Here is a 12,924-nt window from a genome sequence, read left to right as displayed (position 1 = left end):
CTACTATCGTTTGTGTAAGTAGGTAACCCGGGAGTCTGGTAGTCACGTAGAGGTTAGGCTGCCTGTCTTTTATCTGAAGGGTTCTGAACTCACTGTCGGGTCTGATACAGGGATGCAGCGTCCTCCTAGATCCAGATCTGCTCTAGGCTGGCAGCGAGCATGAGGGGAGGCCGTGCAGAGCGGGTCCAGGGCAACCTGACAGCTGGAGCTGTGGGGATGGAAGCCTGAGACGCAGGAAGGGCAGGAAGAGCGCTGGGTCTCACTAGGGAGGAGACACTCAACCGGAAATAGCGTGTAGAGAAAGTCATTTGCCACTGGTCAGGTGTAGAGGAAGTGCACGCTGAGCGGGGTTAGAGGAGGGGTTTAAAGCTGGGGAGGAGGATTGCTGAGGCCGGTAAGTTGTTCGGAGGGGCAAAAGACAGAAGGGACGGGTACTATTCCCTGTCGGGGACCTGCACGGTGGGGAATCCGTGTTGTGCAGACCTGGGAACGAGGACGCGGTGGGTGTCGCGGGGACGCGAAAACTCCCCGGAGCCGCCGTCTCCACGGCGGGCGGCCTGGGAAAGTCAGCAATGGGGGAACCGCAGCCGGGTGGCCCTGGAACCTCCCAGGTCAGAGGAGCTGCGGGGCTGGGACCCAGGAGGGAAGGGACCAGAGCTGTTTCTCCGCTGCTCTTAAGGAAATTGGCTCTGAAATTCTACTGTGGATTTCTGGCCCTCGTCGGTACATTTTAGATAATATGACTTGAACCAATCCTGACAGGTTTTTTTTTTCATTGACCTTCTGATTGCTAAAATATTCTCATAAAAATAGCCTATTAGAATATTTGAGTTTGTGTGTTGATGTTTGTAAATACAGTTCTCTGTGCTGTGGTGAACAGAACAAAGCTCTTCAAATTTACGTTCATCTACGCCAACTTTGTTGTTACACCACTTCGCTATTCAGGAGAATGGCACACAGAACTAGGGATTTTGCATTTCTAGAGCTCTTTTATATATTAGTCATGAAATGAACGCCCGCAAATTTAATTGAATCCGAAAGTATTTTTTTTTGCGAGCTCCATAGGTATGGTTGTAAACATTAACGTTTAAAAGTAAACTTTATTTGCCTTTAAATTTTCATATGACACGTATATTCTTTGTAATGTAAATAGAGCATTTTTAAAAAGTGTCTTTGGCAGACTTGGTGGCACACACCTTTAATCCCACCACAGGGGAGGCAGACTAGCTGGGTCTCAACAATTTTGAGGCTAGTCTGGTCTACCTAATGAGTTCCAGGACAGTCACAGCTTCATGGGGGAGACCCTGTCTCAAAAAAGGAAAGAAGAGAAAAGAAAAAAAAATGTGTATTTTTCTGCTGAGTTATGTGGAGCTTAAAGATGGGAAAAACGCAGTATGCTTTCTATAATATTTGGTCACAGTATTTTCACAGTTACAAAAGGTATTATAAGCTACCTGGTGGTGCTGGCCACGCCTTCACTGCCAGCATTTGGGAGGCATACACAAGTGATCTGGGAGTTCCTTGCCAGCCTGGTCTACAGAGCAAGTATTAGGACAGCCTGCTCTACACAGGGAAATGTGTCTCGGGGGAGAAAAACGAAAAAAGGAATGAAAAGGTGTTATAGTATAAAATAATCTTAGGAAGCATCTTTTGAATAATTACAATAACTCATCTACATCAGAAAAAAAATAGCTTGAATAGCCTTTTGTCTCCTTACCTCAAGAAAATCACTCAGTACATGGATGCATGATCAAACTTATTTTTTGTTTCTTGAATTTGCTTCATTTTGACATATGAACTCACTGCATTGCTCTGTCTGCCTCCAAACTTACCAGGTAGACCAGGCTGTTTTGGAACTCATAGAATTCCACCCACTTGTTTCTCTCAGGTGCTAGGACTAAAGGTGTGCACCAACACAACTATTACTGAAACTGTTGGTTTTTTTATTCTGTGGTCTGTTGACAGCCAGTAGTGTGACAGTGGACTTCTCCAGGAGGAGGGGCCATGCCTGGACCCTGCTCAGAGGGCTTTGTACAGACACTGGATGTTACAGAATTGCAGTGATCTGGTTTCTGTGGGTGAAACTGCATTGCTTCAGACTCCCTTGCTCCTCCTCAGGGTGTCTTGGCAAATTACCCTGCACGTTTGTGACCCTTTGAGAGATCTAAGGCTTCTATCAAATTGGGGCTATGGTAAATTCAGGATGTCACTAGTGTATAATATTCTTGTCCCAATAATTCAGTGTTGTTTCTGCACCTGAGTTTTGACTGAGCTGTTATTGGAAGTGGCATTCAAGTTACACTAACTGAAAACATTTTCTAAATATTTTCAGCATTCTGACATTGATGACAATTGGGGAATCACTTGTATAATCCTGTATTTAGTTTTCTCCTCATCCACTGAGCGCAGTACTGTGTTAGAAATCCAGGTGCTTCCTGAAGAGTCTCTTTCTCATGTGCAGGGTCAACTGATCACCCAGACCTGCTCACTGTGCTGCAGAACAAAGAGGCCTGGAAGATGGAGAGGGAGGAGACAGTAGCTAAGTATCCAGGTATTTGGAGGGATTGCAGAAGGGATGGCAAAGGGTTCAAGTGACTGTGGAAGCAGGACTTGAAATCAGTTTTCCTACATTCTGTTTCACTAGAAATATTCTGGAGACTTCCATGAAGAAAGATCACAGAATTATCCTGTAGTAGGTTTGAAAACAGGTTCTACAGAAGAATTGATACTAGGAGTCAAATAAATTTTATTTGACTATGCATTGTAGAATGAGACTGCTTGTTTGTTTCCTGGCTGCCCAGACTCAAATAATAACACAGAAACTATATTAATTACAACACTGTTTGGTCACTAGCTTAGGCATATTTCTTGCTAACTCTTACATCTTAAATTAACCCATTTCTATTAATCTGTGTATCATTGTAAGGATGTGGCCTACTGGTAAGGTTCAAGCTGGTGGCTGGTGTCTTTCTCCTTTGGTACCTACATGGTGTCTCCTTGACTCCACCTATTCTCTCTCTATGTCTATCTCTTCCATCCTGGTTATAGTCTGCCCTGTTGTAGGCTGAAGTAGCTTCTTTATTAACCGGTGGTAAGAAAACATACTCATAGGATAAAGAGGGGAATCCTACATCAATGAATTGTGAGGGATACTCTTCTTATTTGTTCATATCACTGATCTTGTCATCATTCCATATTAATTGGTTTTCATTTCTATGAATTTAGTGTATTATAAAATGATCACATTAATACCTCTAGGCTTATTTATTGCATTCACAATCTTGAAGCTTTTGATATTCTAGCACATTCTCTGCTTTTTAGTGTTAATGTCACCATTATTTCTGAAAATAATACCAGCATAGTTTTATAAGAAATCAGAAAGTATATTTACAGGCTGCCACTCCATCTGTACTGTCTCCCCATGGTGATCGCCTGGTGTCCATGGTCATGACAATTCCTTGTGGTTTCCATTGCTGTAATTTTAATATACTGAGAGATCACCTCTAAGTTTGATCCTCTTAGTATTTTCTGCCTCTGTTGTTCCTTGGTACTTTAAGGATTACTCTCTGTAAAACAGGCTAATGGGATTCAGGTAGGAATTGCTTGGAGCCTTAGGGAAGACAGACCTCCCTCTAGGTTGTCTTGTGTTTGCAAAGAACGTGAGGCTTGTGTCAAGTTTAACATGCTTTATGTATTCTCGTGTTTTCTGTCTGCTGCGGATATCTGCGTTTCCAGGTTTGTCACATGTACCCTTCTTGTTGGTCAAAGACTTTCTATCTAATGGACCGTTTTATCATTTGCTGTCACTCTTTAGTCTGTATTTTGATACTTTTGTGTTGATCTTTCTGTCACTATTGTAATTATCGGAAGTCTGCTGCTGTCCATAGTCATAGCATTATAAAAAATTCATTCTTTCTCAATACTTTCCATCTTTAGATATGCAATGACTTTTTCTCATAAAAGTACATATTTTAATGTCAGCTCTCATTTTTCATTCCTTAAATTATGTATTTATATCTTTTGCTTAGATAAAAAAATGTTATCTATTTACATTTTAAAAAATTACTGAGAGAGATGCATTTGTTATTGTTTAGGAAGTTGAATGTGGACACTGACTAGGCAGATTTGTGTAGTAATAAGAGCGGCGGGGCTGCGTCCCCAGCACCCCGCCGCCCGCACAGCTAGCTTATGCCCCGAAATAATTACATGGACATTGTATTCTTTTAATCACTGCTTGGCCCATTTCTATCTAGCCTCTTCTAGGCTAACTCTCGCACCTGGACTAGCCCATTTCTAATATTCTATGTAGCACAGCTAGGTGCGCTTACCGGGAAGATTCTAGCCTACGTCCATCCTGGGTCGGAGCTTCATCATGTGTGTCTGCCCAGGAGCCGGGAGCATGGCGTCTCTGAGCTCACTTCCTCTTCCTCCCAGCATTCTGTTCTGTTTACTCCACCCACCTATGTTCGAAGCTATGAGCCCAAGCAGTTTGTTTATTACTTAACCAATGAAATCAACAGATTGATATATGACACTCCCACATCAGATTTGGAATCTTTGTATATTACGTTTGTATTAGTTAAGACCTATACTTTATTATTTTTATGTACATATTGACCATTAGAATTGCTGTTAAGCCCAGTTTATTCAATTCATTTGCTTATTTATTGCGTATGTTATTATTTGTTCCCTTTGAATTTTTTTTTTATAGATTCTGGCTTTTGATCCATTGTACTATAAATAGATAGCCAATCAATGTATCTGCTTTGTAGGGTGTCTCTTCATACTTTTAATTGATTTCCATGATTTTTTTTTATTTTACACAGTACTGTTTGTCAGTTCCTACTGTTGTATCAAGTGTTACCCCTTTGTGTTACTATGCAGGATTCACTGTTTCAGACCATATATGAAAATCTCTGATTCATTCTGTGTAGGAGAAATTTGAACCTAGGTTCATGTTTTTCTATGTGGATACTTTTCCCAATACCACTGTTTGAAGAGACTATCCAGTCTACAACACGTATTTGTGTAATTTTGCTGACATTCCCCTGGTCATTGCTATTAGGCAGGTTCTGGATCTGCTGCGCTATTGCATTAGTCTGATCTGGAACCGCAGTGGTGTAACTCAAGCATTACAACATTTTTTCTGAGTGCTGTGTACCCAGGGAATTTGTGTCAACATAAACTCTCTATTACCCACCCACTCACACCCACCCACCCACACCCCACGGTGCTCTCCTTCTACTTTCCTGGTTACTACAGTCACTCCAGGTTGAGGACTCACATCTGGGGATTTGAAGCTAGGAACTTCCTAGGAGAGAGAACAACCATTGTCTGTCTTTCTGGATCTGGATTACCTCACTCAGAATGATTTTTTCTGGGTTCATCCATTTACCTGCAAAGCTCGTGGTTTCAATTTTCTTTACAGCTGAATTGTATTCCATAGTGTATGTGTACCACACTTTCACTATCCATTTGTTAGTTGAAGGACATTAAGGTTGTTTACCTTTTGTAGCTATTGTGAGTAGAGCAGCTGTGAACATGACTGAGCAAGTGTGAAGTAGGATGTTTAATCCTTTGAGCATTTGCCAAGGAGTGGAACATCTGGGCCATATGCTATATTTGCTTAACTGAGGATTTTTTATACTGACTTTGAGAGTGGCTAGATTTTCTTTTTGATAGGGCTTTTAATCCCTATGGTTTTGCTTTTGATGTTGTTGGTTTAATTATCCACAGTATTCCTCTTCTTTCTCTATGGGAATTAGTGGTTTGCTGTTTTTCCCATGGTTTATTACTTCCCAGTTCCTATATTTATCTATTCTTCAAATGAAATTTATTATTTCCCATTTTCTTTGGGATAATTCCTCTGATTTTTTTCCTTTATATATTTTGCTTTTGATGTGTTGTCTTCTGTCCAGCTTTGTTGAAATGAATTGTTTTACTTCAAAAATACCTTGAACTGCACTTACATCTCCATCAGTTTTAATATAGGATTTTTTGGATGCAATAATATGTTTGGTAGTGATTTTTTTTTTCTCCAATCCTAAAATGTTGTTGCATGATCTTCTGACTTTGGGAATCACTGGCCAGATACCTGGTATATTCTGTTGCTTGAGTCTTTTCATGTGGTTTGACATCCTTTCAGTATTGACTTTTTTTTTTTTTTTGATCCCTTATATAAAAGGCCAACAAGCCATCTATTCATTGCTCCTGAAAGAGAAACTTAAAGAAGAGAAACAGAAAGAAATGGCTGGCTCTCCAGTAAACATGTCCCAGGTCAGTGGTCATGTCCACTCCTTTTCTAGTAATGTTGTATATTCAGACATTGCAAACCCATAATTTTCTGGTTCTGATTATTTTTTAAATTTTATTATAGAAAATATACAAACAAACAAAAACAAAATCACTCACTGAAAATAACCAGATCTACAGAGTACACATCCTGATGTACTTTCATGTAGTTAGAGTAGTAGTTGGGAACAGAAGCTCTTGAGCCTCACATGGGATTTTATATTTTCAGTATCAAATATATTTTTCTGAACTTGTCTACTACGAAAAAGAAAATCTGATGAAATTAGAACTAGAAAAGCTCTTAGCTTCATCTCCTTTTTCAAAACTTGTGTTCATTACCTGCATTGAGTCCTACCTCAACCCTGATATTTAACCTGTCTTGTTCTCTTTCCTCATTTCCTGCTGTGCCCACTTGTACATTGTTTTCATATACACATGTGATTGACTAGATTCTGCAGACAAGGGAAAACATGGTTTCTTCTTTCTACCACTGTGTGACTTCACTTAATATTGCATATTTTAAATCCTTCCATCTTCCTACAAATTTTATTACATTTTTTTCTTCTGCTGCATAGTATTCCTTTTTATATGTATACCATTTCATTGTACATTCGTCTTTTGTTAGACAGTTTACTTGATTACATAACTTTGCTATGATGAATAATGGAGCAATGTATCTGGGGTGTAAATATCTCTACGTTGGGGTATGCAGTTCTCTGGTTGTCTTCTCAGGAGTGACAATCCTGGGTCATGAATTAGTTCCATCTTCAATTTTTTTCAGTAATCTACAGACTTATTCCCACAATGGCTATATTATTTCACAGACCCCCACACATAAAACAGTTAATGGCGGTTCTTTCTTCTCTACATCCTGTCAACATTTGGTGTCAGGTTAGTTGATAACAGCCATTCTAAGCCTGGAGTGATGCACTGTTTCAAAGTAATTTTAGTTTGTGTTAACATGATGACATTTTAAAGACCCTGAAGACTTGAAATATTTATTGGCCATTTGTGGTTTTTGTCTTTAAAACAGTCTCTGTTCACTTCATTTGCCTATTTGCTGACTGGCAGTTTTATTTCCTTGGTATTTAGTTGATGTAATTCTCAGTAAATTCTAGGTATGAGCCCCTATCGAAAATGTTTCAGGTACAGATTCATTTTTATTTGATACAACATGAATACTAAAAAGCACATTGAGGACTACAAAATTCAGACACAATAGCTCAAATTTTCTCCAGAGCCATTCTTCTGTGCTATATTATATTAGGAAAGCACTGAAAAGTGACTATAATACTCAAACAATTTAATATCTTCATTTACTCACAGGAAGTCTATGTCACTTCTGAATGCATTCTCAGTTACTACACATAAATGTACATTTACGACTTAGCTGCAACTGAAATCATTATTTGGCGTGGTTTTGGATTTCGCTCAGTTTGTATAATTCTTTCAGAATGAAATATTCTTCAGAACTTCTGAAATTGTACTTGTCTAAGTTGCCTTATGCCTATTACTTAAAATTTTAGATTATATCAAATGTGGCTGATATAGATTTTTCTATCTGCTTGGTAGTGTCTCAAATATTCTTATAAAAGCAATCCTACATGTTACCTCTTCTTATATGTTAATGTAAAACTTGATAGGATACAGTGCTGTTGCACTCATATTATGGTAGGGAAAAAAACAAAATTCTTTGCCTATAAAGTTAATAATGAATTCTGCCTTCCTTTCTCTTTAATGGACTACCATTGCACCTAGAATTTAAACATACATACTTAGCATGTTTTAATATAGAGTTCACAGAATTGATTCACTATCAATATTTTACTGTGATCCTCAGGTATAACATTTAAAGCACATTTCCTCATCACCATTTTCCTTCTGACACATGTACACTCTGATCCTGTAGGATATAAACACAGCATCCATAAAAGATAAATAACCATGTCCATACCTTAAATACCTGTTGTTTTGTGTATATGCATGTGATACTATTGTTTCATTCTATATTCACAGAGTTAAGAAATTTATTTTACAAGGTGACTATATTAGAAATCATTTTTGGTTGACTAATTGTCTTCACTCATCTATATTTCCACAAGACTCCTCAAATCTAGGAAAGCACTCTGTCAAGGATCACCTGCTCAAACTGTACTTTTTGTTTCAGGGTCTGTTGACTTTCAGGGATGTGACTGTGGACTTCCCTCAGGAGGAGTGGGAATGCCTGAACTCTGCTCAGAGGGCTTTGTACATTGATGTGATGTTGGAGAATTACAGCAACCTGGTCTCTGTGGGTGAGATCATTTTGCTTCTAGAATTCCTATCTCATCATTTGTATATACTGACTTCATAGGTTATAAACTCCATTAAGCTGCCATGGAAACAATAGGAGACTATTGAAAGACTGGTAGGAGAAAATAACTTTTTCATGGAATTTACATTTTTCTTTTCATTTTCCATGATAGCGGTATCATGCACCCCTCATTTTGGTTCCAGAAACTTAGTATCGTATAGTATTTTTACCCATAAATTAGAACTCCATGTCCATGATTGTACTGCCATGATTTTGAATTCTGAGAAGAAATTCAAGGTATGGAAACTGAAAATTCTCCCTAACTATGCTGAAGATTGTGACAGAAAATAGCAGTTGGAAGTCATTCCTGTATTCACCTACTATGTGTTCTCTTCATGTAAGGAGCAGAATACTATGTTAGATGTCTGTAGTCTTTCTAAAATTCTAGCATGGGTCATGAGTTATCTCACAGGACATTTGGATTATTGCATGCAAGGCAAGCCTGGTCACCTGTACAGAGAAAATGAGATTGCCCTGGAATGTCAAGAGAAGAGAGTAGTCATAACGAGGGTGGGCTAGTGAATGAACAGGGCAAGAATCATGGCTTCCAGTTAAAGAGAAAAGAAGAACTGAAATTCAATTCCACTAGAACAGACTCTTGATCATTTAACATAGTGTAGTCTTCTGGCTCCAGGATGCATTCTGTCCGTTCTAATTTCTGTTAGAAGCCGCTGTGTCTATTGCACCTGAATTATGATGACTTAATAATTAGTACAAGATGACGTTTTCTTTCACTCTGCTGAAATGAGAGTGAAATAATTTTCCAAATTTTGAGTTGGATGTGAATGTCCATGGATTAGGATTATTCTGCAATTGCCTTTCTTGCTGTTGTGTCTTCATATTAAAATATTCATTTTCTTTTCAGTAGAGAACACACAAACCCCGTTCTGGGAAATACTCTCAGGAATCGGTGTACAGAGTAGACTTGAGAATAACCCTATCAGGAAAATTAAGAAACACAGCAGTGTGTGTAAGCTCAGACAGTGAAGGATAGAAATTAGCAATGGCTGCCCATGACAGCCCTGCCTCAAATAATCTAGAGCCTCTGATGTCTGGCAGAACGCTGTCTTTACAACCATTATTATTATTTTCTTTTCCTCCTCCCTCCCCCGCCCCATTTTTTCAAGACAGGGTTTCTCTGTGTAGTTTTGGAGGAACTTGCTCTGTAGATCAGGCTGGCCTCGAACTCACAGAGATAGATCCTCGCTGGGATTAAAAGTGCGCATCGCCACCACCTGGATGCATTTATTACCTTTGAAAAATCTAATGTGTTTTTCTAGAGAAAGAAATAAACCCTGTGATGCTTTTAAATTAGACTTTAATCCTTAAAGGAATTGGGTCTCCTGAACAGTATTCTGCATGAACTATCACTAGTAAGTGTAAATAATGTGAACCTGGGATTGAATTAAGCTCCTGTTTCTCAATTTTTGAGAAGAAATATTTAAACATAGATGCATGTTTCTAGATATAATTAGTCAGTGATCTGTATACCAAAGCTGATTCCTCAATTATATGATCTGTCCTGTGCTGTTAGACATTTTTTGTAAAGATGAGATATCTATTATTAATCACAGACACTTGAAGGCTGTTAGGCTGTTTTTGTGAGAATACGTAAAATTACAGTAAAAAAAATGTCTAGTTCCTGGTAGACTTACCTTAAGAGACATCTTAAAGTGACAGTCATTAATGAAATGTTTAATCTTGAACCAAACTCTATTATTCTAAATTTTACTCATTTTCAGAGAACTATTGTAAATGTGATCCTGTCCATCAACAAGTGAAGACTGAAAAGGAGTGTTGTCAGTGTGATGAGCTTGGCAAAGTGCTTCATGACCCGTCCACATGTGCACTTTATAGAACAAGTGAAACTACAGAAAACTCTAACAACTACAGGTGCAGTAATCACGGGGATGCTTCTTTTGACTCATCAAACCCATATAGACATGACAGCATGCACACTGGAGAAGAACCTTGCAAACCTAAGGACTGTGAGAAATCTTTAAATTTGTGTTCCAGCATTAATAAAGATCAGAGACTCTACACTGCAAATAAAGAGCAAAGGCAGGGAGAATATGATAACTGTTTTGACTCTACATACAGTCTTTTGCAACAACCAATCTGCATTAAAGAGAAACCATACCAGTGTGGGAAATGCAAGAAATGTTTCAGTACTGCCTCAAGTCTCACTGTACATCAGAGAATTCATAATGGAAATAAACCCTACAAATGCAACTTTTGTGGCAAATCCTATAACCAGTGTGCAAATCTTAGAATACATCAAAGACTTCATACTGGAGAAAAACCTTACAAATGCAAAGAATGTGGAAAGTCATTTCGACAGTCTGCAGCTCTTAAAAGCCATCTAAAAATACATACAGGAGAGAAGCCTTATAAATGTAAGGAATGTGACAAATCCTTTGCCCACCTTTCCGGTTTCAGGACACATCAGAAAATCCATACTGCTGAGGAACATTGTAGTTGTCAAGAATGTGGCAAGGTCTTTCATCAACTTTCACACTTTAGAAGACATTATAGACTGCATACTGGAGAGAAGCCTTACAAATGCAACGAGTGTGACAGAGCATTTACACACTATGCATCTCTTAGATGGCATCAGAAAACTCATTCTTTAGAGATATTTTACAAATGTAAAGAGTGTGATAAGTCCTTTCTTGAATTATCACATCTCAAAAGGCATCACAGAATCCATACTGGTGAGAAGCCTTATAAATGTGACATATGTGACAAATCCTTTACTGTGAACTCAACCCTTAAAACACATCAGAAAATTCATACTGGAGAGAAACCTTACAAATGTATGGAATGTGACAAATCCTTTATCAAGTGCTCACATCTTAGAAGACATCAGAGTGTTCACACTGGAGAGAGACCTTACAGATGTAAGGAATGTGACAAATCTTTTCCTGAGTTTTCAACTCTTAGAGCACATCAAAAAATTCATACTGGAGAGAAACTTTACAAATGTAGGGAATGTGACAAATCCTTTACCCATAACTCATATCTTAGAACACATCAGAGAGTCCACACTGGAGAGCGACCTTACAGTTGTGAGGAATGTGCCAAACCTTTTACTACATGCTCATATCTTAGAGCCCATCAGAAAATGCATACTGGAGATAAACCTTACAAATGCAAAGATTGTGATATGTCCTTTCTCCGGATTTCTAGTCTTAAAATACATCAGAAAATTCATACTGGAGAGAAACCTTACAAATGCAAAGACTGTGACATGTCCTTTAGTCAGATATCAAATCTTAGAAGACATGAGAAACTTCATACTGGAGAAAAACCTTACAAATGTGTGGAATGTGACAGATCATTTAGCCACATGTCAAATCTCAGAACACATCAGAGAGTTCATACTGGAGAGAGACCTTACAGTTGTAAGGAATGTGACAAATCTTTTACTAGGTTCTCCTACCTCAGAGCACATCAGAAAATTCATACTGGAGAAAATCTTCATAAATGCGAAGACTGTGACATGTCTTATATCTATCTTTCAAGTCTTAGAAGACATCAGAGAGTTCACACTGGAGAGAAAAATACCGTTCTCATGATGTGACGTAGCATTTCTCATTATTCTCTGCTTATAAACCCCAACATCATACACAATAGAAGCATAAATATAAAAAACTTGTAAAAGCCTTTAAAGAAGATTTAAATCTTAAAAAATATGACAGAGTTTATATTAAAATAAAATTGTGTACTACTAGCTGTGTGAATTTTTTTAAAATGTCTCTGGGTTGTTTGCCTACAACACTTTCTGTGCACTACATGTTTGCCTGGTGTCGGTGAATGCCAGTAGAGTGCATGAGATTCTCTAAAACTGAACTTCCAGACAGTTGTTCGTTCATGTGTGTGTGCTGGGTATTGAATCCTGGTCCTTTGAAAGAGGAACCAGTGCTCTTACCTACTAATTGATGTCTCTGACCCCTGGGAAAGCTGTAATAAAATCATTTAGCTTAGTGGGGCAATGCTGATGCCACCTCCCTTTAATCCCAGCACTGGGGAGGCAGAGGCAGGTGAATACATGTGAGTTTGAGGCCATCCTAGTCTACACAGATAGTTACAGGATAGCCAAGACTGTTACGTAATGAATTCCTGTTCCGAAAACCAAGTAAGATGACCTAAAAACTGTTCATCTTGTTCAACATTCAAGAATTCATAATAATGGTAGACTAAGTAGTGCATGCCATTAATCCTAGCACTCAGGAGGCAGAGGCAAGAAGACACCTAGTCTGAGACTATCCTGGCCTATG

The 12,924-nt window shown here is 38.5% G+C and overlaps 1 protein-coding gene across 3 annotated transcripts; it reads left to right on the top strand.

The window, feature by feature from the left end:
• Nucleotides 1–358: 358 nt before the first annotated feature.
• Nucleotides 359–12,363, top strand: LOC121449248 (zinc finger protein 54-like). 3 transcript variants are annotated; one of them, XM_041653552.1, is made up of 5 exons: nucleotides 365–394; nucleotides 2,462–2,551; nucleotides 6,185–6,276; nucleotides 8,459–8,585; nucleotides 10,387–12,363. In XM_041653552.1, exons 2-5 carry the CDS (start codon nucleotides 2,518–2,520, stop codon nucleotides 12,225–12,227), a joined length of 2,094 nt encoding a protein of 697 aa, XP_041509486.1. In that variant the 5' UTR covers nucleotides 365–394; nucleotides 2,462–2,517; the 3' UTR covers nucleotides 12,228–12,363. The 3 variants fall into 3 exon arrangements, with proteins under 3 accessions (XP_041509488.1, XP_041509486.1, XP_041509487.1); XM_041653553.1 differs by lacking the exon at nucleotides 365–394 and adding an exon at nucleotides 483–500; XM_041653554.1 differs by lacking the exon at nucleotides 6,185–6,276 and having other exon boundaries at nucleotides 359–394.
• The last annotated feature ends 561 nt before the right edge of the window (nucleotides 12,364–12,924 follow it).

This window comes from Microtus oregoni, unplaced genomic scaffold (assembly GCF_018167655.1).
Source record: "Microtus oregoni isolate MIOR12 unplaced genomic scaffold, Mior012 000006F_ref0000085, whole genome shotgun sequence".
Taxonomy (NCBI): Eukaryota; Metazoa; Chordata; class Mammalia; order Rodentia; family Cricetidae; genus Microtus; species Microtus oregoni.
This window is presented reverse-complemented; position numbering and strand designations above follow the sequence as displayed.